At 50.6% G+C, this 27,737-nt stretch overlaps 10 protein-coding genes across 10 annotated transcripts, besides 1 other annotated feature; 6 read left to right on the top strand and 4 right to left on the bottom strand.

The window, feature by feature from the left end:
* Positions 1-27,737: part of a sequence feature (contig 1.7 1..773302(-1)) that runs on past both edges of the window.
* On the top strand, positions 934-2,341 carry ANIA_10090 (uncharacterized protein; the record flags this gene model as incomplete). Its single annotated transcript, XM_050613396.1, has 1 exon — positions 934-2,341. Exon 1 carries the CDS (start codon positions 935-937, stop codon positions 2,339-2,341), a length of 1,407 nt encoding a protein of 468 aa, XP_050469215.1. The 5' UTR covers position 934.
* On the bottom strand, positions 2,986-3,813 carry ANIA_00456 (uncharacterized protein; the record flags this gene model as incomplete). The annotated part of the gene is made up of 1 exon (XM_652968.1): positions 2,986-3,813. The coding sequence occupies one exon, from the start codon at positions 3,811-3,813 to the stop codon at positions 2,986-2,988; it is 828 nt and encodes a 275-aa protein (XP_658060.1).
* On the top strand, positions 4,443-5,221 carry ANIA_00457 (uncharacterized protein; the record flags this gene model as incomplete). Its single annotated transcript, XM_652969.1, has 3 exons — positions 4,443-4,584; positions 4,636-4,640; positions 4,745-5,221. 3 exons carry the CDS (start codon positions 4,443-4,445, stop codon positions 5,219-5,221), a joined length of 624 nt encoding a protein of 207 aa, XP_658061.1.
* ANIA_00458 (DnaJ family domain-containing protein) lies at positions 5,426-7,076 on the bottom strand (the record flags this gene model as incomplete). Its single annotated transcript, XM_652970.2, has 2 exons — positions 6,674-7,076; positions 5,426-6,601 (listed from the first exon to the last, which is right to left on the bottom strand). Exons 1-2 carry the CDS (start codon positions 7,031-7,033, stop codon positions 5,426-5,428), a joined length of 1,536 nt encoding a protein of 511 aa, XP_658062.1. The 5' UTR covers positions 7,034-7,076.
* Positions 7,314-7,937, top strand: ANIA_10091 (mitochondrial 37S ribosomal protein mS37; the record flags this gene model as incomplete). Its single annotated transcript, XM_050613395.1, has 3 exons — positions 7,314-7,440; positions 7,647-7,723; positions 7,847-7,937. The coding sequence occupies 3 exons, from the start codon at positions 7,314-7,316 to the stop codon at positions 7,934-7,936; spliced, it is 294 nt and encodes a 97-aa protein (XP_050469214.1). The 3' UTR covers position 7,937.
* On the bottom strand, positions 8,223-10,044 carry ANIA_00459 (protein CYP578C1; the record flags this gene model as incomplete). The annotated part of the gene is made up of 3 exons (XM_050613394.1): positions 8,223-8,478; positions 8,529-9,643; positions 9,713-10,044. The coding sequence occupies 3 exons, from the start codon at positions 10,042-10,044 to the stop codon at positions 8,342-8,344; spliced, it is 1,584 nt and encodes a 527-aa protein (XP_050469213.1). The 3' UTR covers positions 8,223-8,341.
* ANIA_00460 (F-box/WD repeat-containing protein) lies at positions 10,773-12,619 on the top strand (the record flags this gene model as incomplete). The annotated part of the gene is made up of 2 exons (XM_652972.1): positions 10,773-11,854; positions 11,908-12,619. The coding sequence occupies 2 exons, from the start codon at positions 10,773-10,775 to the stop codon at positions 12,617-12,619; spliced, it is 1,794 nt and encodes a 597-aa protein (XP_658064.1).
* Positions 13,000-14,408, bottom strand: ANIA_00461 (nucleolar and coiled-body phosphoprotein 1 family protein; the record flags this gene model as incomplete). The annotated part of the gene is made up of 2 exons (XM_652973.2): positions 14,328-14,408; positions 13,000-14,262 (listed from the first exon to the last, which is right to left on the bottom strand). Exons 1-2 carry the CDS (start codon positions 14,370-14,372, stop codon positions 13,000-13,002), a joined length of 1,308 nt encoding a protein of 435 aa, XP_658065.1. The 5' UTR covers positions 14,373-14,408.
* On the top strand, positions 15,072-19,980 carry ANIA_00462 (GTP-Rho binding exocyst subunit SEC3; the record flags this gene model as incomplete). The annotated part of the gene is made up of 4 exons (XM_652974.2): positions 15,072-15,264; positions 15,409-17,615; positions 17,669-18,783; positions 18,844-19,980. The coding sequence occupies 4 exons, from the start codon at positions 15,072-15,074 to the stop codon at positions 19,775-19,777; spliced, it is 4,449 nt and encodes a 1,482-aa protein (XP_658066.1). The 3' UTR covers positions 19,778-19,980.
* ANIA_00463 (guanine nucleotide exchange factor DCK1) lies at positions 21,076-27,474 on the top strand (the record flags this gene model as incomplete). Its single annotated transcript, XM_652975.1, has 1 exon — positions 21,076-27,474. The coding sequence occupies one exon, from the start codon at positions 21,076-21,078 to the stop codon at positions 27,472-27,474; it is 6,399 nt and encodes a 2,132-aa protein (XP_658067.1).

Genomic DNA, 27,737 nt, shown 5'->3' with positions numbered 1-27,737 from the left:
CCACCTGTCCGAATACAAGTATCAACGCTGCTACTCATGTCTATCACCGGAAGATGCTTAGAACGATATTGATTCGTCCTTGGAAGTGTTGTTGGCGTTCGGCTACCACGGAATCGGCAACGATCAGCGCTCCCTAACTGACGCAGGTCACCTTGTTGAAACTCGAATATGGGACTGTATAGAAGAACATTCGGGGCATCAAGACGTCGACTCTGCACAGAATCGCCTTGCTCCAGGATTAGCTGGGAAGTTGCGAGCCCGATGTCTGATTAGATGCCGGTAACTATCACGTTCTAGACCAAGGGTGAGTTAGACATGCGGAGAAGGCAGAATGGACAGAAAGCACACCTTAACGTGCACAGAAGTCATTTTCACTCGATTGCCCATTCACCAGCACGTTTGAGCAGCAATGCATCCTGCGTTTTATGAACAATCAGCTCACAATCCTGCAGTCCTTAGTTACGGGGTGCTCATAGCATTGCATAAACTGTCTCTGCTCGAGTCCCGCTCCGTGTGGTCCGCTGGTTCAGTGCGAAGGCAGTTTGATTGTCTTTTGGTGTATCAACAGATGGAGTAATAAAGAAGTTGAATGGCCAAAGACTGAACTGACCAATAGACTGAGGGTAGCTGGCCTGCAATGTGAGTGGCTGGAGCTCGTGTGACGGCGTGCAGTGGATGCAGCCTGGGCGCGTATTTAGACCAACAGCAGCGCTTCTTCACGGCTTCTGCACACCACGGCATCTCCAATCACTGCCTTATATCTCTCTTCATCACCCCAATCATCCGTCATGCCTGTCATTCAATCCATATCCGTAAGGGATTTGCGGCCTCATTTTCAATCCCAATCCCTCGAGATGCCCCCTGAGCACTCGAGCAGTCATACATAAACCCAATTCAACGCCGCATCTATCGCTGACGACGCTGGCACACCAGAATGCTGCCATTCGTCATTCTAGCCTCATCTGGGAATCTCGTCCAACGTGACAGCGACAACCTCCTCAACCGTCCGCAAGAGCTCGATGAGCCTCTTCTCGCAGTCCAAATCGGCGGAATCGTAGGAGCGTACGTGATCTTTGTCGCTATCATCCTGACCCTACTTCTCGTTGTTGGCCGGCGTCTGCGCAGAACAGTCCAGTCGTCCAACTACACTCTGCAGGTCGAGATGATGAAGCCCAAACACCCACCAATTGCCGCAAGTGCCACAGCCACCAAATCCAATGCCGCATTCAACTCTGTCGACCCTAGCCCTGTTACTCCGACCAACAAATCGCACGGGTTCAGGTCATGGACGAGCTTGACCAAGGGCCAGCACTCTCGGTCCAACAACGGCAGCGTGGCTACCATCGATCACGAATCAGTCGTTGCGGCTGACCGGCGCAGAAACCAGGACCAGATGGAGATGCTCTATGCTGCTGTGATGGAACATGATGAGCGGCGTGCTGCTGCCACTGCTTCGCCGGTTAGTCCAACGGACGACGTCAGTCTGAAAGATCTCTCGCCAAGGTCTCCGACGAGCTATCAAAATGCAAACCCCTTCTCGGACTATGCTGCAAGGGTTCCAGAGGACAAGCCTCTGCCACCGCACCCGCACCAGCAACCACAACCTCAGTACCACCACCCACCCGCGCCCGCTGTCACTGCTGCTTCACCTCCCACAAGTCCCGGTGGCCGCTCACGTACTTCCCGCCTCTCACGTATCTCGAACCTCTCCCTCTTCCACTCAAACCGCGAAGGCAACAATGCCTCGCACTCGCAATCTGGAGGTAGCAGAATCCGCTCCCCGCGCTTCACAGGCCGCAAACACGGCCACACCGTTGGCATCAACATCTCCTCCCCCTTGGCCTCTCCAGACCCTACCTCCCCACATTCCGACCAAATCCCCCTCTCCCCGCGCTTCTACAACCCCACTCCTCCTCCCCTCCCACCAAAAGCAGACGGCCCAATCACCCGCATAAACACCAATAACACCACGGCCTCCCAAGAACGTCAACACCGGACTCCCGTTCCGCCACCACTAAACCTGCAGGCTGCAACCCCCACAAGCGCAAAAGCGGGCCGGAGTAGTTCGTCTCTTCCCTTCCGCGAAGCTTATCCTCAACTTCTCTCTGCCCCACCCACAAAGACTACCATTCTGGAGAGGCCCGAAAAACAACTGAGCGGGCCGAGAACGGGTCTGCCGACGCCTTATAGCCCGTATATGCCGTTTACACCGCTGACGCCACTGACGCCAAGCCGTATTGTGACGAAGAAGCAGCGCAAGCGTGAGGGGAAGGAGAATGGGCTGCGCGCTCTGAACGAGGAAGATGCAGTTAGGAGCGAGGATGATATGTGGGGGTACTGAATAGTCTACACCATCTCTCTGGTTCTAGTATGTTTTGATGTCAGTGATTTGGTTAGGCTTGATCTATTAGGTTCTATATCCAAAGAATGAATTGCTATTTAGTATCTATCTACCTAGATACGATTCATCGACTCCGTAGACTCAAGTACTGTTAGACATCTCGTTTTCTCCCTCGTATTTTTGCTCTGCCCCATCGCCACTGCTGTAACCATCACCAACCCTAACCTTAACCCTCTCAAGGAGCCAACACCTTGCAACTCCTTCAGTCTCCCAAACTCTCAACCCCCATACTACCGAGCGCGTCCTGATATCTAAATACTTATACCCTAGCCATACACTCTCTTTCCGCGCGGTTTATACCGCGATGTTATGGTTTGTGACAGGGAGCAATTCGGGGTTTGTTACAATACCTACACGCCAGCTGTGTCGACGGCTCATAGTGCCGGCTATTTTATGAAAGCATTTTTGCCCTACCCGAGATTGAATCGGGTAGAACTTCTTCGTAAAATAATCTGGACGTTAAGAACTATTGCGAGAGCCAAGAAAAAGCTGGCAAATAACAATGAATTTGAGTCGTATTGAAAGAAGAGCAACGGCGGACGAGCGTCTCGTACGGACACGATATGCAGATATATGCCAGACATTCAGACTAGAGCCGCAGGAGGCTTTTGTGGCATTGGCATTCTGTTTTCACTAACGTTGAAAATCCACTGCGGTTGATTTTGACTTCGCCTTCGGCTACGCCTGCGAAGGACCCTTAGAACGTCCAGCCAGTCCATGATGATAGTGCACACACTGAACAACATCTGCACAAACAGAACGAGCTTCATCAAATCTTCCATGAGCTTCCAGTCGTCAGCCTTGAATTGGTAGGCCTCATGAGCCCCCGACCAAGCAGAGATCGCCCACCATCCAGCTCCAAGGCCAATTATGTTTAGCATTGTTGCAGTCCCAGAGAATGAGACCGCATACCACACGTCCATAAAGTCGTGGACTAGATGGCTGTAACGCAACGAACCGGTCACTACCCGTCTCACCCCTCTGTACAGGTTCAGTGTGATGATAGCGCAAAACGTCAGGAGGATAGCGCGGTCGAGGTGTGAGTAGTCCTGACTGACGAGCTTCGCGGTGAAGACGGTTTGGGTGAAGTGTTGGTCAGTGATGCACCCGCGCTGATTGCAGCAGACCAGTTGATCTGGAGGGACGCGAGCAATGCCGCTGAAGTCAAGAGGCAGGTTGGAGTTGTAGGCGCCCAAGGTCTCGAGGTCTCGTTTCATAGGGATGATGAAGTTATGCCAGGGGATCTTTGGCACTCCGTTCGTCGGCCAGCTGGCTTGATCCATGTCGCTGGAGCCAAATGGGAGACGGGAGATGAGCTCGGTGTCTCCAACCCAGATCTCATTAACGGCATTCCCTGGGGTTGTGTAGTTCTCTGACTTAACGCCTTGAACAACAGAGAGCTTTTTGCCCATGGTCAAACGCCCCCATTCGGTGTAATGTGAGAATAAACTGCGAGATAGAGATAATTTGTGGCTATCGCACAGCTGGAGACAACACCCTGACCTTTGATTTCGACGGTGATAGACATCTCAACTAGACGGAAGGTGCGATGAACTCGAACCCTTTCTCTATCGTACTTGATATGGCCATGCAAATTGGATATAGCCTAAACGAGCACTCGAGAGTTTATGGATTTTCGATGCGAGTTCGCGTTCTGACATTGAGACTTCTGAATAATGAGATCAGCCTAGTGATCGGAGGGTGGGTTACCTTGTCCGTACTAAAACCAGGCACGAAGGAAACTAGCCCCTTATATTATTGCCTTTTCTCCAGGAACATTCACCAAATTCATCCAATAAGAAGATCTTGGTTGAGATATAACCTCGTCATTGATTCATCACGTCGATTCCATTGCCGATCAACAAAGTAATCCGGAGTAATTCATCTTGGAACTGGATCCTCCAGAATATCACCCCTCGACCCCATATAAAGGATGGCTGTCACCCACAGGTTCCCCATTTCCCCCTAACTAACGTCTCTCCTTTTGACCTCTGTCGAAACATTGGCATCCTCTGTCTCTTTAGACTGATCATTGTCCATAATGCCTTTCTCCATCTATTCCGCCGGCTTTATCGCGGCCCTTACAGGCCTCGCCCAAGCTCTGCCCACGGCCACCACGCCCTCAATCGGCGACCTTACGTCCGCCAGCACCTCTACGGTCCCTGAACTCCCCCAAATTTCATGTACGTCTTAGATAGATCTCGCCGGTGTCCGTAGCTAACATCCAACCGCAGCTTCTGTATGACCTCCTTATGATCCCGCTAAATATAAGCCGATCACTACAAAAGTCACAGTACACATAGCAAAGCATAGCAAAGCAGTACTAATGATTACGACCTCCAGACCGGCTCCCCCTCCGGCTCAAGTTTCATAGGATTGGCCGGCAGCAACGAGCTCGATCTTGGCGATGATGAAGAGCTCCCCGAGCTGGAATCTAGTTTCATCGCCGGCAGCCTCCAGCACCTCAACAACGCAAACGACGAATGGGATAACTCCGACTCGGACTCCGACTCGGGTTTGCCTTCGGGGTCGAGTTTCATGGGCTTCGCTGGCAGCAGCGAACTTGATCTCGGTGACTCGGAGGAGCGTCCTGAGTTTGACTCGAGTTTTCTCCTTGGCAGTCTCCAGAACTTCGAGAGCAATGATAGGCAAGCTAGGTCCGACTCCGGCCCTATTCCGACCTCCGGGACAAGCTTTATTGGCTTTGCTGATAGTAATGACCTCGATCTCGGAGACAAGGATGAGCTCCCTGAGAATGAGTCGAGCTTCCTTCTGGGTAGTCTCCAGACCTCCAATCAGGATGAGGAGGAGAATAACTAGATTGCGATAGCGGCTGGTTATCTGAGTATCGGAGTGGGGCACATTGTGTTTTTTTGTTCTGTGGTTCTAATTATGTGCTTACTATTTACAATTCGCTCAAGTCTGTCAATACAGGCTTGCATATCGAGTTCTATAATCATAATATAACGTGAACCAGAATCTTCAAACCTCAATTCTGATAATACTGTACATTGCTAACCCGCCTCATTTCTTCGAAAACAGATCCTGCCAGAACTGCTTGAAACCATACCCCTTCGATTCATCCTCATCATACACCCTGGCCGTCTGAGACGTAGCCAGATGACTAAGTACACTAGCCGTCTTTGCCCCGGTATATGAAGGTTGCCGTACTTTCTCCGTAGCACGGCGTTTGATCTCATCTGCTAAACTCGGCGCCACATCCGCATAGCACGACTCCAGTTCACGCTCGAGATTGAGATAAGGCTTTTGCGCTACCGGTGGGGCTTGCAGGTTGTAGGAGCGGGCTAGTGCGTTGATTGTTTTAACCGAAAGTTCAAGGAATGAGCGTTCGTTGGAAATGTATTGCGAGTCGCGCAGGGGTGGTAGGTGGAGAGTTTCCGTTGAGGAAGGATCTGAGGCTGGAGGGGAAGTTGGAACATTATTCTTGGTACTGGTATTGTTGTTTGAAGACTTAGTATCATTGAAGGCTTTCTCTAGCTCGAGTCGAGCGGTATGCCGCGCCTCTGCAGCCGCGTATGCCTCCGCCTTACGCATCTGCGTCTCCAACGACCCTCCTTGGCTGGCTATCACTCTCGCTGCATGCCGTCTCCACTCAACTCTCAAACGCTGTCGGAACCGATCTATCTCTCTCGCAAGTTCCTGCTGCTTCTCGATCCAGGGCGGAACGATCTCCTGCTTCTGGATAATTTTATTCATGAAGTATTCGGTTGTATCGATGAAAGCGGAATTAGCGTTGTAGTCCGTCTGTGTTCCCACGCCCTTCCCGCGCTTGATTTTATCAAATTGACCACGCGCTACAGCGTCTTCTATCCGTTCATTGGCTAATGATGCGAGACCTTGGAGTGTTGCTGGCATGGGTCGTGCGCCTGGTGTAAAGCGCTCGCGCATTTCACGCCGCATGGCTTCCCGTTCGGTTTCGGTGACCCCTTCGCTTTTGCTCAAGGTGTATGTTGCTGTCCGTTCTTTTGCATCGGCGATGCGCAGGCCAGGGTGGCGGGGCGGCTTGGGTGTGAGCCGAGTGTCTATGGGGCCCGGTTGGTGCGGTTGGGGGATTTTGTAAGGCGTGCGGAGAGGTTTCTTGGAATCATCGAGCATCCGCAATGTCACATCGTGTGTACTCTCTGTGCCGGTCCAGGGTGCGGCGCCAGCAATGTCGCGGGTTCCCTGACCGGCGCTTTCCTTTAAGAATACACATCAGTATACCTAATCCTGAACCCGAATCCGTCTGAATTGTGAGTTAAGACAACATACTGGCATGTTAACAATAGAATGTGCAGCCGCATGTTCGCTTTTGAATGTCGCCGCCGCTACCCTCTCCTCAAGCTCCTTCTTGAGCTCCTCCGAGAACCCCGCCTGCGAGAGGTTCTTGCGTGCTGACCGACCTCCTTCGAGAAAGGCTTGCTCTGCCATCTCTGAGAGACGCCGACTCATCGCGCCCTCTTCTCTTTTGTCTTCATTTCTTGCCTCTGGTTGCTTATCATTTTCGGCTGCTTTTGCCGCATCTTGCCGTCGGGGAGCCGCTGAGAATCCTCGCCGGGTTTGGGTCTGGACTGCTGGGTACCGCGCGAGAGCCTTGGTGATTCTATAAGAAGCCGAGCATTTGGCCGTCATATCTATTTCGAATCCAGTAGACGCGCACAAACAGGAAAAGGTCTATAGAGAGAGAGGTTAGAAGAAAGCCAGGATTCAGACCCGGATTGTGTCGCCCCATCAATGTTTACGTCAGCAACCTCCGCGGTCTATCGTAGAATTTGAGGTCTTGGCACTCCTACTCCGATAGCACCGTATTTTCCTGTCTACAGCTCCATTGCCAGTTGTACAGCACGACGTCCTATCCTTACCCTCCGTTCCTTACTCCTGGTATACGAACGAGCTAGTCTGAGCCGCAAAGATGCCTCCCAAAGGTGTCTCGACCCGCCTCAACCCGGTCCGCCTGAACTCGATCACTCACCTCCGCGTGCGCGATACGGGTTCAAAGCAGACGACCCCCTGCGCGGCTGTTATGTCCGCTATGTTGAGTACGTGTTTACCGCGGGAAATTTTTCTTTGTGTTTCCTTTTACATCTCTGTATGGATGGGGCTGGAATAAACCGATGCGGAAGGGCTTGTGTACGGCGTAGTGCTTCCGATGAAGTTCAAAAGCCTACGCCCTGCAGGTTCTGGAAATATAGGCGTATGCATTCTTTCAGTGGACGAGTCTAACAGTTTTTCTCCTTGCCCACAGATTGCTGGGCGTCAGCAGGTCAATCGGAGGGATGCTTTGCTCTGGAGCAGCAATTGAGGGAGTGTATGGACACACATGTGCGTATCTTTTCTCTCCTCCACAAGTCATTTCACTTCAATGAGCTGGCGTATTCGAGGCTCTTAGCTCCTGTTTCGCCAGATGGACTCCAGACTATATGCTAATACTCCACTTTTATCCAGAAAACTACGGGCACGAAGAGGAACGCCATCAACTATCACCTCATGCGAATGTATCCTAAGGTTGTGGGTCCGAAGAAGAAGAAGACGTAAAGTGCTCGATGGGGAGATATACATCGTTTGCTGGACAGTCCTGGGTCAATGTCTCTATCTAGAGAATGTGATACATTCTCGAGTGCGTGCGATATGCGCTACACAACGGTGATCGGTGGCTGTACTATTGCGTCCTGCTAGAGTGGGATTTGACAGGGATGATACTTTATGGAGTTTTTATGGTTTGCATGGGCGAATTTTCTTTGACATTGCCTTCTGTATACATACTGTTTGTATATTATTTCATTTTCAAGGCAAAGATTTACTCTCTAGGTTGCTCCAACTGGGTATATGTAGTTTGATTTTGGCTGCAGACCGAGTTCTAGAATCGTTTGAACTGAGTGCGTCCTAAGTGCAACGGTAGTGAAGCTGGCTAGAACCGGGCATATGGACACCTAAGTTGATCTATATATACTCAAACCTGAGAATCAATTTTTCTCCCTTCGGTTTGACCGTGTAAGCATCAATTGCTTCTATACCGTCATCGTTGACGATAGTGGTTCGGAAGTTTGTATAGATGGCGGCGATGACCAACTTCATCTCTGTTGGGTGGTTAAAGCGCTTTCTTTGCTCATTAAGAACTCTAACCTACCTTGTAAAGCCAGATTACTTCCCACACACATCCGTCCACCGCTCCCGAACGCCCAAAACCATCGCTTTCTTTCCTCCAGTTCGGAAGGTTTATTGCAGTCTTTGAGCCATCGCTTCGGCTCCCATGTCTCAGGGTCTGGAAATACCTCCGGATTTCGATGAAGAGAATAGGCCTGTGCGTTTACTCTGGTATTCGGGGGTATATTGTCATACCCAACAAGCGTGCATGTCGGCGTCGGTGTAACTCGAGGTTGTATGCCTGGAATTGAAGCGTGGAGTCGTAAAGTTTCTGTGAGTATTGCCTCTAGAAAAGGTAGCGAGTCAATGGATTTCGGCGACGGCAACTCGGCATGACCAGACAGACAACGAGGAGCTATCCTTGGTTGTAGTGTAAGAAGCTCCTTGTGAAGGTCTTTCTGTACTTCTATATGTTGGGAGAGTTCCCACATAAGGTATGTCAGAACGACAGCGCTGGTCTCGTGGCCTGCTGTGAGGTGATCATACATCTCACATGCGATGTCGAGCCTCTGTTGCTCAAGATAATCTGCGTATAATTTTTGATCGTCTATCTTGAGCGGGGCTTGTTTTGAAATGGCTTGTTTGAGGTGCTTGTATACAACCGGCTCGACACTAAGGTCTGATGAAGCAACAGATGCTTCTGCTTTATCACAGAGCTCCAGGCCCCAGGAATCGAGAATCCGATTCGCATCATCGCACCATTTGGGAATTAAGCGAATACCGATTTTTTTCAGTAGAGCTAAAATATTTGGGACTTCTTGATGATAGAATTCATACGGCTTTCTGCATTGATAAAGGCGCAACATCTCGCGCCTGTACTCCGCGTTCTGAAGGAAGTTAGTACCATTAGCCAGCCCAAATAGATAGGCCGAGACAAAGTCCATGGTCAGTCCTTGGTTGAGGTCATGGACATCGGTATCCGTCTTAGACGAGGCTGCTGCTTGAAGAATCGGCAGAAGCCGGTCAAAAATGATGGTTTTGGATATAAGCTGCAGGTGGCGAGACGATTGCAAGTAGGATTTACTGTAGATATTGGACAGCATCCTTTTCCGGGTCGAATGAGCTTTGCTACCGGTCATGGTGAACATACTGACGGTCCTGTAAACTTGCAATGCGGACTTAGTCCCACCATGGTTTATGACGTTTCTTTCATCCAGTATCGCTTACCCAAAAGAGCCAAAGACCCGCGGGTACCATTCATGTTTGTCGAAGCCGCCTGTATATACCGACTTTATACCTCCATCGACACAATTGATGGAAATCTCCGAGGGCGCCAGTCTGACGATTGACCCTAGCCGTTCATGGGCAGCGTGGATGGTGCGGTTATTCTGGCCGCGAAACCGCTTCCAGAGAATCCAGGCTGGCGATATTGGAGCCGTCCAATGCGCATTTGGAAGTTTAGACAATGGCGACAGAAAAGCAGGATAGATCACAAACTCGTAGAGGAGAGTTAGGCCCAACATAATGGGAACTATCCAGGCGAACACTGGCACCTCCATAGTGCAGAAGCTGACAGTTCGATTCAGGACCAGAGTTCTTCTTGAGAAAGAGTTTCAAAGAGTTCAAGGAGAGGTTCAACAAGTAGTCGTTCTCTGCTGATTGAGCTTTATCTTTAACCTGGAAGCGATGAGCTATCTGGCAGGTGCCCCGCCGCATATACCTGCCCTGCTGGTGTATCCCCGCATCGAGCACAAGCCGGCCGAGCCCAGGCAGTTTATGAACCTATTTGCACTCGCTAATGGATCAGTAATTCGCGAGGTGCATAGGTGGTCCAGGCTCTGAAAGGAAAAGAGAGGAAAGTTTTGGCTTGTGGTACGAATGGAGATGATGGCTGGATGACATAAGATCATAGGTCTTCTCCCGCTTCTATCTGTATTTCCGTCAGCCTAAAATATCAAAAGTCTGTTTGGTTAAGACATTCTTCATAAAATCCACCCTTGAGATACAAAATCTGCTTATGCTGCACTCATGAGGTAGCTTCTTCACTGGAAAAGTGGTCTTTTGCAATTCCATCATGACTCAACACCGCAACGGAACTTGCTGTTTACTCGGGGTGACTCAGACCTGATGTTGCCGTTCTATAACTATTGTGTTGCCTTTACTCATCATAAGGCTGGCCCACTTGTGCGGGCATTATAACCTGGATTTTCGAATTAAAATCGATTTATAAAGTCGCTTCACGTATTTCAGGACTACCAGTTATCTTTTGGTAAGACAAGCGTTGACCATGCTTCTCTCAGAATTGCCTCCAGAGATCATCTATGCAATTGCGACCCATCTGCCTACTGCGAATGATTTTATATGTCTGGCGCGAACATGTCGCCGGCTGCATAAGGTCATTGCTAGCGGCGACTGGAGCATATTCAGAGTCTTTGTAAAGAGTCGATTCTACAACATACCTACACCACCTTTTTGGAAGGATGCGGCCCAGGCCCTCACTTCTCGTTCTAGAGCGTTAGACAGACATGCAATTATCGGCCGATTTGTCACTCGTCCTTTGAATGCAGAGCAATTAGGCGGATCATCTCAGGCTACTCGAGGTGACAACCCTACCCATGGATATCGACCCGCTATCGACTCGTATGAAATCTGGAATGGATCGAGCTGGCATGACCGGCGTGAAGTGTTGGCGTGGAGCGCTGCGCATGAATTGGTGTTGCAGATCCGACAGCATGGATCCCAGCGACTGGAAAGATCGTTTATCTTCAATGATCTAGAGCACATCAGCAGCCATGATGACATCTGCGGGCTCCATCTCTTGCGACCCGGACACTATGCGAAACGCCAGGATTGGGAGCACATGATGCTTGGTCGAATGCGTGGCGAACTTGTTCACCTTGCAATTGCACCAGAGAGTCATACTTATGAGCTTAGACAAAAGTTCCAAACATTCGGCCTGGAACTTGAACGGACCGATATGAGTGACGATCCAGAGTCGATACTCGCAGCACATTTGAGTAATGGGACAATAGCGCTCTACAGTACAACCACAGGAGAGGCAGAGGTTCAACCATTCGGACGTCTTCATGTCGATGCCGGGAGTCCTGCACGTTACAAGAGCTCCAGGTTTCTCTCCTCAGACCGCTTGGCTGTGGCGACGGGACGCCCAGAAGATGCAATCGCCGTCTTTACGATCTCGCAAGGACGATTGACGGTTGAGCACTCATTATCGGCCGATTTTCTAGGCTCGCCGGCCTTAACTGGATTCGCTAAAAGATCAACCGTTACTGCAATAGCGCCGCTCACTGGACAGACCGGAAATTCCATAGGCAATACCTTCCTTGCAGCCTGGGGGGATGGCGCAGTCCGGTAAGTCTTTGCCTCACTGGTGGTCTACGAAGTGCAGCACTAATGACATACAGACTTCATGACCTACGCTCTCACAAGCCATACGAAGGGCTTTACATAGACATAGCGGACCAGAACCCCGTATACTGCATCCACCCGTACGGGCACGATCGATTCGTCGTCGGCGCAGGGGGCGACGCAGTTGTCAAGATATTCGATATTCGAATGCCCTCTACCTACGACTACAACCCTGCAAGACGACAATCATCTTCTAGCCGGCCTAAAGGTCGAACTACACTCCCCACATCTTCGGCGCACCCAAGCAAAGACCTCTCTATTTTCCTTTCTCTAAACCCGCCCACGACGCGCAATGACAGCGTCTCTCGGTACGCTAGGCACCGCTACCGCGGTCCAATATATACTATGTCTTCCCCTTCTCTCTTATCGCCAACAATATACACAGGTATCGCCGGAGGGGTTGTGCGACTCGACTTCGCGTCTACAGACGACTTAACCGGTACTCATAAAACTTGGTACCGCGACTCCATAGACCTGGACATAAATTGCAACGCAAATATCAGAGAAAACTATGCCAACAATATCATTGAGCTGTCTGGCTATGAGAGGCCAGATAGTAGGGATACAACCACCTGTTCGAAATTGAGGTCCCAGGTGCCTTTTGGAGCTGTTGATGATCAGCACATCGCGAATGAGCTGACGACGGGCTGGGATAGGAGGTGGAAGCCGCTGGAGGCACCTGGTGCTTGGAGACGTCGGGACTTCTAAGACGGCTGCTCTCTGTACCTACATAATTTATGGGCTGTTCTGGGCTATGGGACAAGGATAGAAGACTTAGAAGCTTTTCTAAAGAGTGGATATTTGCAGCCTTAGAATTAGGATAAATAGGGAAGTATAACAACAAAAAAAATTGATTCCCAGCTCCATAAGCGCCTTGCTTGCAAGCGACATAAAAACGAGATCTACGATATAAGGCTATAAATCTATTTCCACCAATAAAACGAGCTTTTGTTGGACATAGACTGTATGCCAGTGAAAACGAAGATATAGGTATGACATACCATCTAACGAAAATTGCGAGACTCGATAGAGGTTTAATTGTGGAGGTCCAGCATGGTACCGCGGGCAGAAAAACACCGGCCACTTGATCAATCCTCAAACTTGAATGACTTGCCGCCAGAGATGTCAATAGGGCCACCGCGGTACGAGCCACGCTTCTTCTTGTTCTTCTCCTTGGTGAAGCCCTTGCCACGTGTGACCGAAAGATCCTTGTAAGCCTTTTCCGCGTACGCGTACGGCACGTACTGATTGGAGGGGTGGTTATGAGGGAGTTCGCTGAGAGCGGCTAGAGGTGTAGGACGGGTGCCGGTGTGGTTTTTCTTGCCGTTACCATTGCCATTTCTGGGAGCTGGGCTGGCACTGGAGGAGACTGAGGCTTCCGATGTAGCGGCGGGCTTTTGGGTGGCTTCAGCCTCCGAGTTCTGGAGGGTGCGGCTGGTGCTGGAGGACTCTTCTCCAGAGGACGACGAGGAGTCCGAGGAGCCGCTGGAGCTTGAGTCGGAGGGCGGCAGGGGTGTCTCGGTGGCAGCCTTGAGAGCCTTCTTGTCGGCTTTCTTGGCGGCGTCCGATTCGGATTCAGACGAAGAATCAGACGAAGAATCAGATGAGGAATCAGATGAGGAATCCGAGGAGGAATCCGAGGAATCGGAAGAAGAGCTTGAAGAGGAGCTGTGAGAAGCATCGGACTCGGACTCGGACTCGGACTCGGAACTTGACGAAGAGTCTGAGTCTGAATCAGAGTCTGAGCTGGAATCGGATGAGCTCTCACTACTAGATGAAGAGGACTCTTCAGCCTTCGATGTCAACTTGGTTTTCTTCGCCTTTGGAGTTTCTTCGGAGTCAGAGCCAGAGGAAGAAGCGCTCGATTCCGCTTTGCGCTTAACGCCCTTCGCGGCAGGGCCGGGAGCGAGGGCTGCCTCATCCTCGTCCTCATCATCAGCGTCACTATCGGAGGAGCTCGAAGATGAGGAAGAAGAGGAAGACGACGAAGAGGCCGAGGAGGAAGAGGAGGACGAGGACGTTGACGAGGACCTCCTGCGCTGAACCTTCGGTGCTTCAGACATCTCCACATCAGAGTCGGACGAATCAGAGTCAGAGGAACTGTCGGCATCACTGTCACTGCTTGCTGAGCTGCTAGAACTTGGAACATTCTTGCGGTTCAGTTGAGACTCCCAACTCTGGAAGATCTCTAAAAGAGAAGGAACATCGGACTTTTTGCTTGCACTAATCGACTTTTTTGCCAGCTCTTTGGTAAAGGCGGCGCTCGTGGAGGAAAACCCATGTTCGGATAGGAAAGCTGAAATCGCCGAGATCAGATTCGCAGGCAGTATAGTATCTTTCGTGGCCTTCGCCTGCTTCGTTAGGGAGTTGTCAGTCGTCCGACGCAGATACTAAGTTCACCTAGATGACCGCATACCTTCTTTTCCCCCTTCACAGAGCTCTTTTTACTGTGAGCAGCCATTTTAGGGAGCTGATGAGCGCTGTGCAGGTCAATTCGTCCTTAAGCCTCTGTGGATAGAGAAAGTTGATAAAGAAAAAAAATGGCAGAAAAAAAAAAAATTCACAGCACTAGGGCGGTCTCTCAGGGAATAGTGTATTATTGGCTGAAGCTTTATCTGAAATCTCAAGTCACCTGATACGAAGAACGAACTTACTAAGCGACCGTTGAAGGACTCGATTTGAACTATCTACTTTTCTTGAATTGTGTGTAATAGAGAGAATTTATGGCAAGATATTATAACCCATTCTTCTATGATATCTTGAAATACAGGTTTGATTCAGGTTCGGCTTTAGATACAATGAATACGTTCTCATTACATGGTAATACCTCAGTGCAACTTGAGTACATGGTGAAGGTTGAGCTCTTATGTACGGTGCTGTTACAGCCACGAGCTCCGCCGCCCGCTCCATCCCCATCGATAATGAGCTAATAATTGACCCGCTGGAGTCGCTCCTTCGTTTTGCACGGGCATCGTCTGATATGCAATCCTGACCCCGCTAAAGCCTCTAAGACTGTGATCTTAGCTGGAATAGGATTCAAACTTGATTGCCTCCATCCGCCCTGCGTGCTCCGCCTACGTTTCTTCGGTTTCTCGATCATGTTCACCTGGCTTCGAATACCTCCTGAGTAAGCAGGCTGTTGGCAGTTCGAACTATAAGCATGAATGGTCATGATCGCCCGAGGGGACCTCTAGGAGATCCTGTACCTCAAAGAGATCCTCGCCGGCGCGCTGAGAGTCGCGCTGGTGGGCATGGGGGGCCCGGTGACGGAGCGTCAAGGGCCGAGAAATTCGAGGACGAAAAGCGGAGGATTGTTCAAAGTTGCTTTTCAAAGAAGGATAGCGATGGTGCCTGTATGTTTAAGCCAACTTTGAGCTGAACGCTTCATACACCTGCTCGACGACTGTTTCGCAAATCAGGCCTCCTGAAACGTCATGGAGCTGACAGCCCTACCACTTCTGGTCAAGAATATGGCTGACATTTCGTTGATTTACCAGTGGTCGAGTCCTACATTACACACGTACGGATCATGGAAGATGGCGCTTATCCTTCGTCCCCGCCCCCGCCTAATTCTTCCCCTGAAAACAAGAAGGCGAGAGTCATAATCGTCGCTGTGAGACGGTCCGGAAGGGTACGCATGCACAAAGCTAGGGAGAACAATGACGGCTCTTTCTCAATTGGCAAAACATGGATGCTGGATGACCTCTCCGCCATTAAATCATATAATGCGATCGTGCCGTCTAGCCCTCAGGAGGAACTGCAAAAACAATGGGCATCGAACGTTGGCTTTCTGGTAACTGTGGGAAAGCCTTACTACTGGCACGCCAAATCCCCGAAAGAGAAGGATTTCTTTATTGGCAGTTTGGTGAAAATCTATAAAAAATATACCGGCGGCAAAATGCCGGATCTTATAGGCTTTGATGAGCGTGAGCTCCAGCTTCTTCTGGGACCGCACTATTCTGGCGGAAAGGGACCATCTTCTGGCTCGTCGAATACTGAAGGATCTTTTGTACCCCCGCGTCCACCTTCGTCTCAGGGTAACCGTCCTCAGTCCCCTCATTGGGCTCGCGCACGGAGCCGCGATTCGCCCAAACGAAGACCAAACGAGGAAGATCTACCAATACGTGCTCAGCGCAGCCGGGAACAGATGAGCAGACCCTCTACCGCGCAGTCGGGCAAAAGTGGTCCCCCTCCATTTGCACCGCCCCAACATCCTCCACCAGTGCTCCCAGTTGACCAAGGGGATCGGCCACCTCCGCGTGCAATGGAGCGGCTCGCCGGCGATCCAAAGACACCGAAGATCGCTCCGGTATCACCGTTGGAACCTAAGATTAGGGAAATTCCTAGCAGCTTGAGAACGGCACACTCAAGGGAGAATATTAGTAAAGAGGCTGAGGAAGTCAACTTATCCAGCGTCCAGACGGAGCCCCGTCCACCGTCGTCACGAAGCGGGAAAATGGTACCTGAACCTCGTCCTATCGTACGTAGCGAGAACTCGAGCTCCAGTATACCCGAGGCTAGACGACTCAATGATGACATTGTTCCGGGCCTTGCTCCAAGCGAGCTGCGAGTGAAAGAACCAAAGCGAGGTTCTGAAACGCCATCGTCCACATCCAAGGGACAACCGACGTCACTTGCAGGAGACCAATTGAGCAGCTCAAACAATCTGCAACTTGCCGATGTACCACCAGGGCTGTTGGCAGGTTTACCCGCAAGTAACAATGCCACTAGTGCCAAGCCTGTCGAGACACCGCAACAAGTTTCGGAGAGAGAAGAGCCAGAAGAACCTGTCGCGGAGAGCAAGGCACCTTCATCTCCTATTAGCCCCCCAGAAGCCCTTCAGGAGAACGATGAAGATGACCCCGACGCTCATCGGCCTGGCCTCGGACCTATGATTAAAAAGAAGTCAAACAAAGATGTGGCGGGCGCGTTCCGCAAAGCTGCCAATGCATATGGGGCGTTCAAACCACGAAGCGGAGGCGCCGGCGCAAGACTTTTAGCTGCCGCGAAGAAACAGGCTGCCTCAGAGGGACCTGATGGGATCACCAGTGTCGTGCCTGCGCCATCCCTTGTTCGAAGAGTAGAAGAACCGGCGAAGACGACGACTGAAGAGCGCCCTGAGGAAACGGCTACTGTGCCTCCGGTGTCAGAGACCCCAGAAATCCCGTCGACGGATGCGCCGCCTGTACCTGCGCCGCCTGTACCTGCGCCAACCGTACCGGAACCAAACATACAGGAGCCTCCCAGGGTTGAGATTACGGAAGCTGTTGCTGATGCTACCGTAGCACCTTCACTAGATGCCCCTAAAAATATGCCAGAAGCAGTAGCTGTCCGAGCAGATGAAAGGTCACGTTCCGTATCTCCCTCTCCGCGGGATCGTCGGCGCAGGCGTCATGAAGATAACACTGTCAAATATTGTCAAGCACTCGGGCTCGATCCAAAAGTCCTTGGAGATCGCGGAGTGGAATTTGATGATATTCTGACCGACCTTGGCTGGAACGGCCGCCTCTCAGACGAGAAGAAAATTGAAGACCTCGAAGCAGACGTTCGCCGAGAGATTGGGCGCGTGGAGGCTACAAGCTGGCTTGGTAACCTTGAGCAACAAGAAGGCAAGGTCGACCAGCTTGCTAAACTCATCGACAAGACTATTGAAGAGTGTGAAGAGCTAGACAACCTACTCACGTTATATTCGCACGAACTCAATGTGAGTCATCCCCAAGGTCTTCGATATTTTTCACCCTGCTAACGAAAATCTAGACACTTCGCGACGACGTATCATATATTGAGACCCAATCTCAAGGTTTACAGGTCCAGACGGCCAACCAGAAGCTTCTGCATAGCGAGCTACAGACCCTGTTGAAGACGCTTTCTATATCTGTAAACGATCTGCAACCTTTGAAAGAGGCATCGCTTAGCAATATTGACGGGTTAAGAGAAACCGAGCTTGCGCTTTCTACTCTATACAAAGCTATGTTGACAATCGACCCCGATATCTGGCATAACAAAAAACGTCTGGATGCTGCTGGAGGACATGGTACCGTGGGAGTGTACGCCGACACTGAGATCGGTCAAATGCGTGCTATCAAGGACAAAAAGGAGGAGTATCGATTCTATTCGTCATCATTTCTTCAACGGCTCAGACAGTTCATGGGCATCGCCTATCAAGTAGCGGCACAGAAGCGGGCTGATGCGGCAGCTAATTCGCAGAAGGATCCGATGAAGTTAGACGGCTCAGCAAGGGCTTACGCTCGTCGGGAATTATGGGTTTACAGTGCGTTGACCCTATTTGCTAGGGAAGTAAGTGGGCCAGAGTGGCAGGGTTTGATCACTCTATACGAACAACAAGCCAAACAATCATACCAAGCTGAATTCCGTGACAACAACATGGCATGGAAGCGAACGGCAAGGAAAATGACGGGCGAAGAGCAGGAACTTCTTTTCACCCATCAGGATAAGGAAAAGGAAGCCGAGGGTATAACAACGGCAGCGAGGAAGCTGACCGTCAGGAGGGGAAAGACTATCAGAGCTGCAGCAGGGCTGAGGCTTCCCTCTGCTGATAAGCAGCATGGAAGGCTTGAACCTTTTGAAGTGTTTGCCGGCACTCTTCAGGAAACAGTGAAGATGATTTCAGAAGAGCAAAACTTCCTCGTGCGATTTTTCCATCTAACCTCTCTTTCAAATACTGATTTTGCGGATATTGTGGCTTCGGGAGCCCCGGACGAGCGTGCAGTTCCAGACTTTACCATTAAACAATCGCCCGATCCAGATCGAGGAATGGCAAAGAAAGTGGAACAGGCTATGGACGAACTATATTCGTTCTGGCCAATGGATATGCAAAATCTTGTGGATTGGTCCATCAAAGCAGACCCTCTGTAAGTTTGTGATGCTTGGTTACGTTGGTTCTTGAATTTTTAAAGCTGACTGTCCTTTAGACAAGGCATTGGTATCTTGTTCGCCATTGAAAAGACAATTGCGGACTTTGATGATACCAACCAGGATTTCATCATTCACTCTCTCCAGAAACTGCATTCTCGTTTGATTGGTCTTTTCAATCGGTTCGTCGACGAACAAATCCGTGGCATTGAAGAGACTAAGGTCAAAATCAACAAACGAAAGGGCGTCATATCGTTCATGAGAATTTTCCCGAACTTTTCTGTCGCGGTCGAGAACATGCTTTCCGACCCGTCATCAGAGTTCTACGACATCCGTCTAAACGTCAACGAAGCATATGATCGCATAAACCGGGCGATGTGGGAGTCATTGAAATTTATCGCAAAGGAAGCTCCAGGCCAATCCGCAACGGTAGCGGCGGCCGCTGGCTCTGGTGATCCGGAGGACAAGGAGATACTGAACTATCATATTCTCTTGATTGAAAACATGAATCATTATATTGAGGAGGTCGATATTCGAAATCTACCAGTATTGGAGCGGTGGCGCAATCGAGCCCAAGAGGACATGAGGGAACACATGAGGCTTTACTTGGACTCCGTGATTTACCGACCACTTGGGAAATTGCTCGAGTTTGTCGACTCGGTTGAAGGTCTGGCTGCTACGACCAGCAACCCCACCGATATTGCCAGCCGTCCTAGTCATTCACGCTCAGTAGCGAAAAGAGTGCTGGCTGCCTACGACGCAAAAGAGATACGGCGTGGTATTGAAATGCTCAAGAAGCGAGTCGAAAAGCACTTTGGCGATGCGGATGATCCTGGACTCAGCCGCAGTCTGGTAATCAAAGTGCTTCGGGAATGTGAAAGTCGTTATGAGCAGGCCTATGACCGAACGCAACATGTGATCCGTGCAGTATATGAAGGTCAGCTTGAGCTTGAGTGGCGCAAAGAGGATGTTGCCGCTACGTTTAGGAAATGATAATGTATCTTTCTATGTCTATCCGTCCCAACCGGTATCCTCCTGCGCTATTATTCTACTATGCAGGTTTCATAGAATGGCGCTTGCTTGGATTCTCATTGAATATGTTTAGCAATCCATCACCTTTTATCTACTATTTCAGCGACAAATGTAGTTTTGAGATGCCTACGATATGCCCAAACAGGGAGCATCGACAGTAGAAACCAACTTGAGTACAGTAAAGAATTTCTCAAGAAGCTGGACTGCAATGTTAAAACATAACGAGTGGGCGGCAGGATGCCTGTGGAAAAAGATTGATTGCTTTGGGATCGCCCAAGTTTGGGTGCTCAGGCGCAGAGCCATGGGATGAAGTGGTTCATTTCAGGTTCAGGGGCTATCACTATCACACCAAACATCCCGGTTAGACGGCAAGCAGGAGAAATGCTACGAGCCGGGCAAACATGATTGCCTTATCATTCAACCCTTCTCAAGAGACAACAAAGTCCTTTCTGAGTCCGGCCCTGGCAGCTTGAATACGATTGGATCTGTCCCTACTCTCCGCCTCACGCTCGACGAACTGATCGACCCGGCGACCCTCTGGATCTTTCGCTCCTGCGCGATCGCCATTTTCCCATTTGACACCTTCGAGTTTCACGGGCTTGTGCTCAATTCTAGTTTTTCTTTCCGCTTTCTCTCAGACGACCACTCCTTTCGTCTGTTGACTCCTACCCTCAGTCTCTCACAGCCGGTATGCTTTTCTCGCACCCCCTTCTTTTACCTTCTCCACCGTTCCCGCCAAGCTGAGCAAAGGCTCTCGACCGGGGACTCCACCTCCGCCCACTAGGGGGTCAGATATCGCACAGGACTAGGATGCGATTAGTATTCAATTCATCCGTATACTTGACGTGCCAACTGTTTTGCTCTCGTGGACTTACAACTTTGGCTCCTAGCTCGTTGCTGAGCTGTGGCTTGCGCTCAACTCTTTTCAGTTGGCCTATTTAGGGCCCGTCTCAGACAAGAATTCTCAAGCTAATTGTTGTCTCTGCTTAGGTTTCAAGTTTACAGCAATTCCTAGTCTAAGGAACTCAGCTATCACTGTTTCTGATCCGTGCGGCGTTGAGTTTAATCTACATTCCTCTCAAATCGCACGATACACTCGGAGGGATTACTGCATGTCGCGGCTTGTCCCCTTGATCAAACCAGAATTCCTGCTTTCTTTCTGCCTCCGCTGAACCGCTGCCCCTCCATTCCTCGAGACGGCCCCGTACCGGCGACGACTGCTGCGGGGTGCGCTCTGGTCCGCCGCCTCGACTGCAGACATGCCCTGGCGGCCTCTGCCTCGAATCGCTTTTGCCGTTGCCATCTACCCCTTCCAGCCCTCTACTCCGGCCGACCTACCGTTAGAACTCGGTGATGAGCTGTATATAATAGAACAAGGCGGGAACAATGGTGAATGGTGTCGCGGCTACTTGGTTGCTCCGCCGTCTTTGCTGGCGGGTTTAACGAGCACCAAAGGCCAGACCCTTGAGGCGCGAGTATTTTCGGGTATCTTCCCCCGCAATTGCGTGGAGATCCGCGAAGTCCTGGGTGATAGCGAAGGAAATAAGACCTTGACAAATGGGGACTGCTCAATTGACGACAGGGCGGAAGATGCGGAGGTGGATGTGCGGAGCAGTTTAGCTTCTTCTCAATACGACGAACAAGTTTCGGGCGAGATATCTGAAGTATTGGTCGCGCGAAAAGAGAAGCCTTCACAGATTTTCATCCAGAAGACAGACGATGATGACCAGTCGACTCCACGAGGGGCGCGGGCCAGTCCCTGGGGAATGCTTCCACTTACGCCGGTCAATGTAGCCCCGCGGGATCCTGATGCACCCAAGCCAGCTGCGCCAGTGCCTATGCTCAAAATAGGCGACGAAACTCCCACCTCACTTTCCGAGCCGTTGGTCGACGAGATCGCATCATGTTTGCGTGAGTGGCATTCGACTAAGCTACATGAGCTGCTTCTGTCGCAGCAATATCAGGTTGTGGAAGAAATGTCGACTATCGTCCAGGAGCTTGATTATGCCAGACGACAGCTCCTATACAACGTGCTAACTTCAAAAGAGAAGGAGGTGCTCAGGCAAGAGGTTGTTTGGAAACTTGTTCGGGGTAACAAGCTACTTGGTGGGGAAGTGATTGTGCGGGATCCTGAACAACGAGGTCGACTGTTGACAGGCGAGGATTCTGCCGTACATTTAGCAAAGCTCCAGTCCGAAATGAGCATGCTCGAGAGCAGTCCCACGCCTGCGTCGGACACCGCAGCTCTTCATCATTTGCTCGTGGAAGTCAATGCTGTATCAGGAAATGCCCCTGGGCCAGTAGTTCTCGCCGTCAGTCTGTGCACGGTATCGGACACCGGCCCTCTAAAAGCATTGTCCGAGACGTATGTTCTGGATATTCCTTCCCCAGAACAATTCGCAAGTTCAGGGCAGAGCAATAAGCTAAAGACTCTCTTCACTGAATTGGCGGCTACGGATATTGGGGATGGATCAGCAAGCGGGCCTAAGCTCTATCTTTTAGTGAGCGTTCGAGCACCGGAGGTTGCTTCCGCAAGCACTCCAGTTCAGACTGCACCTTCAGCTTCTCGCGAAGGAACAACCTCGCCAAAGCCTCCTACCGCCAGCAATTCCGTCAAGGGGCCAGGTCTGAAACCCCGCCGCAGCATTATGTGGTCGTCCAAACGTGGCATTCAGAGCTCAGACCAACCAAAGGAGACCGCCAAACCTCCGCAGTCCTCAGGGAGTGTGGCTAGCAACAAGGGAGGATCGGTCCAGCCATCAAAAGAGTCGGCACAGCTTCGTACCATAGGCGTTGGCCTCCTGGAAGTATCCCATATTCTGCGTCAAGATAAAGACACTGAGCAGATAATCAACATATGGGCCACTTCTGAGCACACAGAGGATGGGGAAGGGTACACGGACGGTTTTGATGCATTGATACGTGCATTGCTGCCTAGCCCGACAGGGAAGTACGTGAGGTCTCCTCGGGCTGCTCGCGTTCACCTTCACCTTTTCCCTTATGTCGATTCCGATTCGGATGCGCTGATTCGGAAGAACCCAACTATGTTGCATGGTGTCGTGCAAACGAGGCGGATTGGCTTCTCGCAAGCTCCGTCTAAGCCTCGGTCTGATATTTATGTGACTATCTCACAGGCAACGTTTCCTCCTGAGGCCCTTCTCTCGCATCCTCATTCGGGCCAAGTTCCGATGCCTTCACACACAGGACTTCGCAACTTGCAGCTGACCCTCGAGGTGCGCACCGCCTCAGGGGCACGAGTCGATAAATGTGTATTCCCAGCCTCATCATCGACCGCCAGTACCGCATGGAGAACGACCATTACTGAGAAAGGCAAGCCATGGAACCAAACGATTCGCCTCAATATCCCCACAGATCAAATTCCTGGTTCCCATATGATTATGAGTATTGCGGATGCCCCTGAATTCCCATTTGCGCTGGCATGGATGCCCCTGTGGGACAACCAGGCTTTTATACGAGATGGACCCCATTCTCTACTGCTACATGCATACGACAAGCACACATCAAACGTTGAGAATGGCAAAGGCGCTTATTTGTCCCTTCCTTGGAGCTCACTGGGCAAAAACGAGTCTACAAAGGATGAGGCGCTCACGGGGCCTCTGGCTACCCTTCGCATTGACACTCATTTGTGCAGCACTGAGTACTCGCAAGATCAAGTGCTTTTGAGCTTACTTAACTGGAAAGAACGGTCAGTGGATGAGATTATGGATACTTTGAAAAGAATTCGTTTTGTGCCCGAAATCGAGATCGTCAAACAATTAAGCTCTGTCTTCGATGCGTTGTTTTCAATCCTTGTGGAGCACGCCGGGAACGAAGACTATGAGGATCTTATTTTTAATAACCTGGTTACGGTCCTTGGAATTGTGCACGACAGACGATTCAACCTTGGCCCAGTGGTTGACCACTACACGGAGAACCAGTTCAATTTCCCCTTCGCAACACCATGCCTTATTCGAAGCTACCTCCGTCTTTTACAGGCAAGTTCTGACTTGCAGTACCACCGCAACCTTCGAGCTACCTTCAAGGTTGGTCGTCATCTGCTAAAGTTCATAATCAATGCCCGACAGCAGCAAAAATTGAAGGAAGAAGGTATTGGTATCACTCGTGTTCAATCAACGTTCAACCGGGATATGCACACGATTTTCAAGTCACTAGAGGCTCTGATGAAGAATCCTTCTCCTGCGATGGTGGGTAGCAAAACCCTTGTTGTTCAGCACTTCCACACGTGGCTTCCAGAGTTGTCGGCTGTCTTTAGCCGAGATGAAGTGATAATGATTGCGCTCAGTTTTATGGACTCTTGCGCAGATGTGAAGGGAATGCTAGTTTTGTATAAATTGGTTCTGATTCAGCATTACACTCGGCTTGAGATCTTTGGCTCCGGTACGGAGAGAAAGAGTCTTGCTTCTAGCTGTATCGGCTGGCTGGATCCCTACTGGGGAGCCACCGGTGCAGTATCTGATCAATACCGTGACCAGGTCCGCCTTGTTTGCGCTATCGTGGCAGAGCTCTTGACCCAGCCGGATCCCCAACTCTACGCCTTTATGCCGAAGATTATCTCCTCATACTACTCTATCATTCCTGAAGGCGTTGATGATACGGAATACCTGTCTCTCCTTTTCAGCAAATCGTTCCCGTTCCAGATCAAGGCATCAAAAACTAGTCAAAAGTTCGACGAAGTCCTTGTCGAACTGTCGGCTATAATGGCTGCAACTGCGTTAATACCAAATCCTAAGCGCCTACGGCTCAAAGGCTTGGAACTCACCAACTTCCTTTCTCAGGCATTCGAGGTTCATACCTCGATCTTAAACTGCGAGGCATATCCTAAGAGCTGGTTCAGCATCCATGTCTACAATCACCGGACAACAGTGAAGAGTCTTGAATATCTGGCATCACTGATGATCGACAAGTTGCTTCCAGCTCCAGACGATGCGGAATTGTTTGACACGAGGCTGTGGGAAACTTTCTTCATGACGTTACTCAAGGTTGTGTCTAGTGATGCCCTTGCTTTGGAGACCGTTCCAGAACAAAAACGACGCACTATCTGGAAAATCGCTGGCGATGTTCGAGAACAAGGTGCGGAGTTATTGCACTCTACTTGGGAAGCGATAGGTTGGGAAACGGCTGAAGATGAGAGGGAACGCTACGGATTGAACAGACTTGGCGGTTATCAGGTCCAATACGTGCCGGGCCTTGTAGCCCCCATTATTGAGCTATGCCTTAGTGTCCATGAGGGCCTGCGCCTTGTGGCTGTTGATATTCTGCGAACCATGATCATCAGCGAGTGGGATCTCAATCATGATCTCTCGGTTATTGAAACTGAGATAATTTCAAGTCTGGATAATCTTTTCAAGACGAAGGACATGAGCGAGGGTGTGATTCAGAAGCTCTTTATTGGGGAGCTGCTTGATCGTTTTGTTGGTTGCGATGCGTTTGATGAAGAACTTGCCACGGCAGTCAAGGCTCTTATCGCGACCGTGGATGAGCTTCTGGATTTATTCGTGGCGTCGCAAGGCGGTTCTATGGCTGAGAGTCTGCATGTTCTTCGACTGATGGAGTACATGAAAGACATGGGCCGAGAGGATATCTTCATCCGCTACGTCCACGAACTCGCCCAAAGCCAGGCTTCAGCTGGCAACTACACCGAGGCCGGTCTTGCGCTACAATTTCATGCCGACTTGTACGATTGGGATCCCAAACTGTCCGTTCCCGAACTCACAAACCCCCCCTTCCCTGAGCAGACATCCTTTGAAAGGAAAGAAGCCTTGTACTTCACGATTATCCAGTATTTCGAGGACGCTCAAGCTTGGACCCATGCATTGGCTTGCTATAGAGAACTTGCGCTGCATTACGAAGTTACTGTCATGGATTTTGCTAAGCTTTCGCGAGCCCAGAGCTCCATGGCAAAAATCCATGAGTCCATCGCCAAGGAAGACAAGCAGTTCCCCCGCTACTTCCGTGTTTTGTACAAGGGGCTTGGTTTCCCAGCAACATTACGTGACAAGGAATATATCGTTGAATGTGCCCCGACGGAACGCATGGCTACGCTTATTGATCGTATGCAGAAGGAGCACCCTGCTGCTCAGGTTATGTCGTCCGGCGAAGTCAACGATTACGAAGGTCAATACCTTTATATCAGCCCTGTAAGCGTGCACCGGGATATGAGCCACCCTGTTTACCAGCGGTCAAAAGTTCCACCGTCCGTTCGCGACCATCTTCTGATATCAGAGCCTACGCGATTCAGTTCCACACTGAGAAGACATATTGGTGATGCAGATGTTGAAGAGCAATGGGTGGAGAAGGTCATCTACACAACCTCTGAACCCTTCCCGAATATTCTCCGCAGGAGCGAAATAATTAGCACTGAAGAGATTGCGTTGACGCCCCTACAAACAGCCCTGGAACGGACGTGGCGCAAGACGCAAGAGTTATACCTGCTCTACAGGCGCGCAGCATCCGGTGAAGATATGAGCCTGATGAACTTGACAGAGGCTATAGAGCAATTGCTGGAATTCAATTCTACACCCGCCAGCTGTGTCGCGCACTACCGTCAGTTTTTGACTGACGAGTCTGAGGATGGCGAGGAAGAGGAAGAGGAAGAGGAAGTGGAAGCGAACACGCCTCAACCGATTGATCCGCTAAAAAACGCCCTCGCTGTGGCTCTCATTGACCATGCCTTAGCGATCAAGCACGCCCTCGCACTGTACTCGCGTCCAGCGCATCAAGCCACTCAGGCTGAGTTAACACGCCGTTTCGAAGAAGTTTTCGCACCCGAACTTTCTTCCCTTCGTCCTACAGAGAGCATGCCCCCGTTGCTGTACCAAAGCAAGTCCCCGATCTCATCGGAAAGCCGTCGGGTGACTGCGCTTCCGCGGTCTATTAGTCCAGAACAGGAGCTGATTCGCAGTTCCCGCAAAAATAGCCAGGCTCATCGCCGGCAAGCCTCACGCAAGCAATCTGTCAGCCATCGAATAAGCATAATGAACCCATTCAAACGCTCTAATCATGGAGCAAGCGATTCAATTGCCACTATCCAGCGACAGCCCAATGGCAACAGAGCTAATGACCCTGTGACCGGTTCGTCCGGCAAGGAGGAAGCTGACCTCGATGACGCTGCTACCATTCACAGTCGGACAACGAATCAATCCCGCGACACGAACAATAAACGGCGGAGCTTCTTTGGAGACGTTCTGCAGAAACACACATCCTCCCTCTCAATAAGCACCAGTGTCAACGAGGACGACACCAACAAGTCACAGAAACGGCAACGATCTAAAAGTGCGTCACGAAGTGCCGCCGACAACTCTGCGGAGAACGTTAGCCGCAGCACATCTCGGCACAATGGCACCATGGGGAATCCATCAACACCATCAGTCACTAGCCCCGCGTCAGTTACCAGTCCCAAGGGTGGTTGGTCAACGATACCTTCAGTCACCGAGCATCCGCGACCAGTAACTCGGAGCAGTCTGAATTCCGTTCGGAGTCCTGAAATCCGGAGCCCTGGCGCCCATACCAATAGCTCCTCAAACACGGGAGGAGGCGTACGAGATTCCGTCATGAAGCGCTTCAGCTTGCTCAAGGGAGTCGGACGAAAAGCCAGCCGCCTTGATTTCAAGAACGAACAAACCGTCTACGAGGAGTGATCCCATCTACTTCAATTGTAATGTCTGGACATTATCCTTCCTTTCCCGATTCTCTTTTCTTTGTTTCTTTAACACTTTTTTTTTCGCTTTTTTTTCTGCATCAGTTGATCATGTTTCGCATAAGCCTTTAATCTGTTTTGAGTTTTTGGCTAAAGCCATCTTAACTCCCATTTCCCCCTCTTTCACTTTATCATATTTTCACTTGACCTTACTTGATTTTACTTTTAACTTTGGATATGAACCCACGTGGCGGCAATATCACA

Source organism: Aspergillus nidulans, chromosome VIII (assembly GCF_000011425.1).
Source record: "Aspergillus nidulans FGSC A4 chromosome VIII".
In the NCBI taxonomy this organism is placed as follows: Eukaryota; Fungi; Ascomycota; class Eurotiomycetes; order Eurotiales; family Aspergillaceae; genus Aspergillus; species Aspergillus nidulans.
The sequence above is the reverse complement of the archived record's forward strand: the minus strand, read 5'-3'. Positions and strand labels throughout refer to the sequence as shown.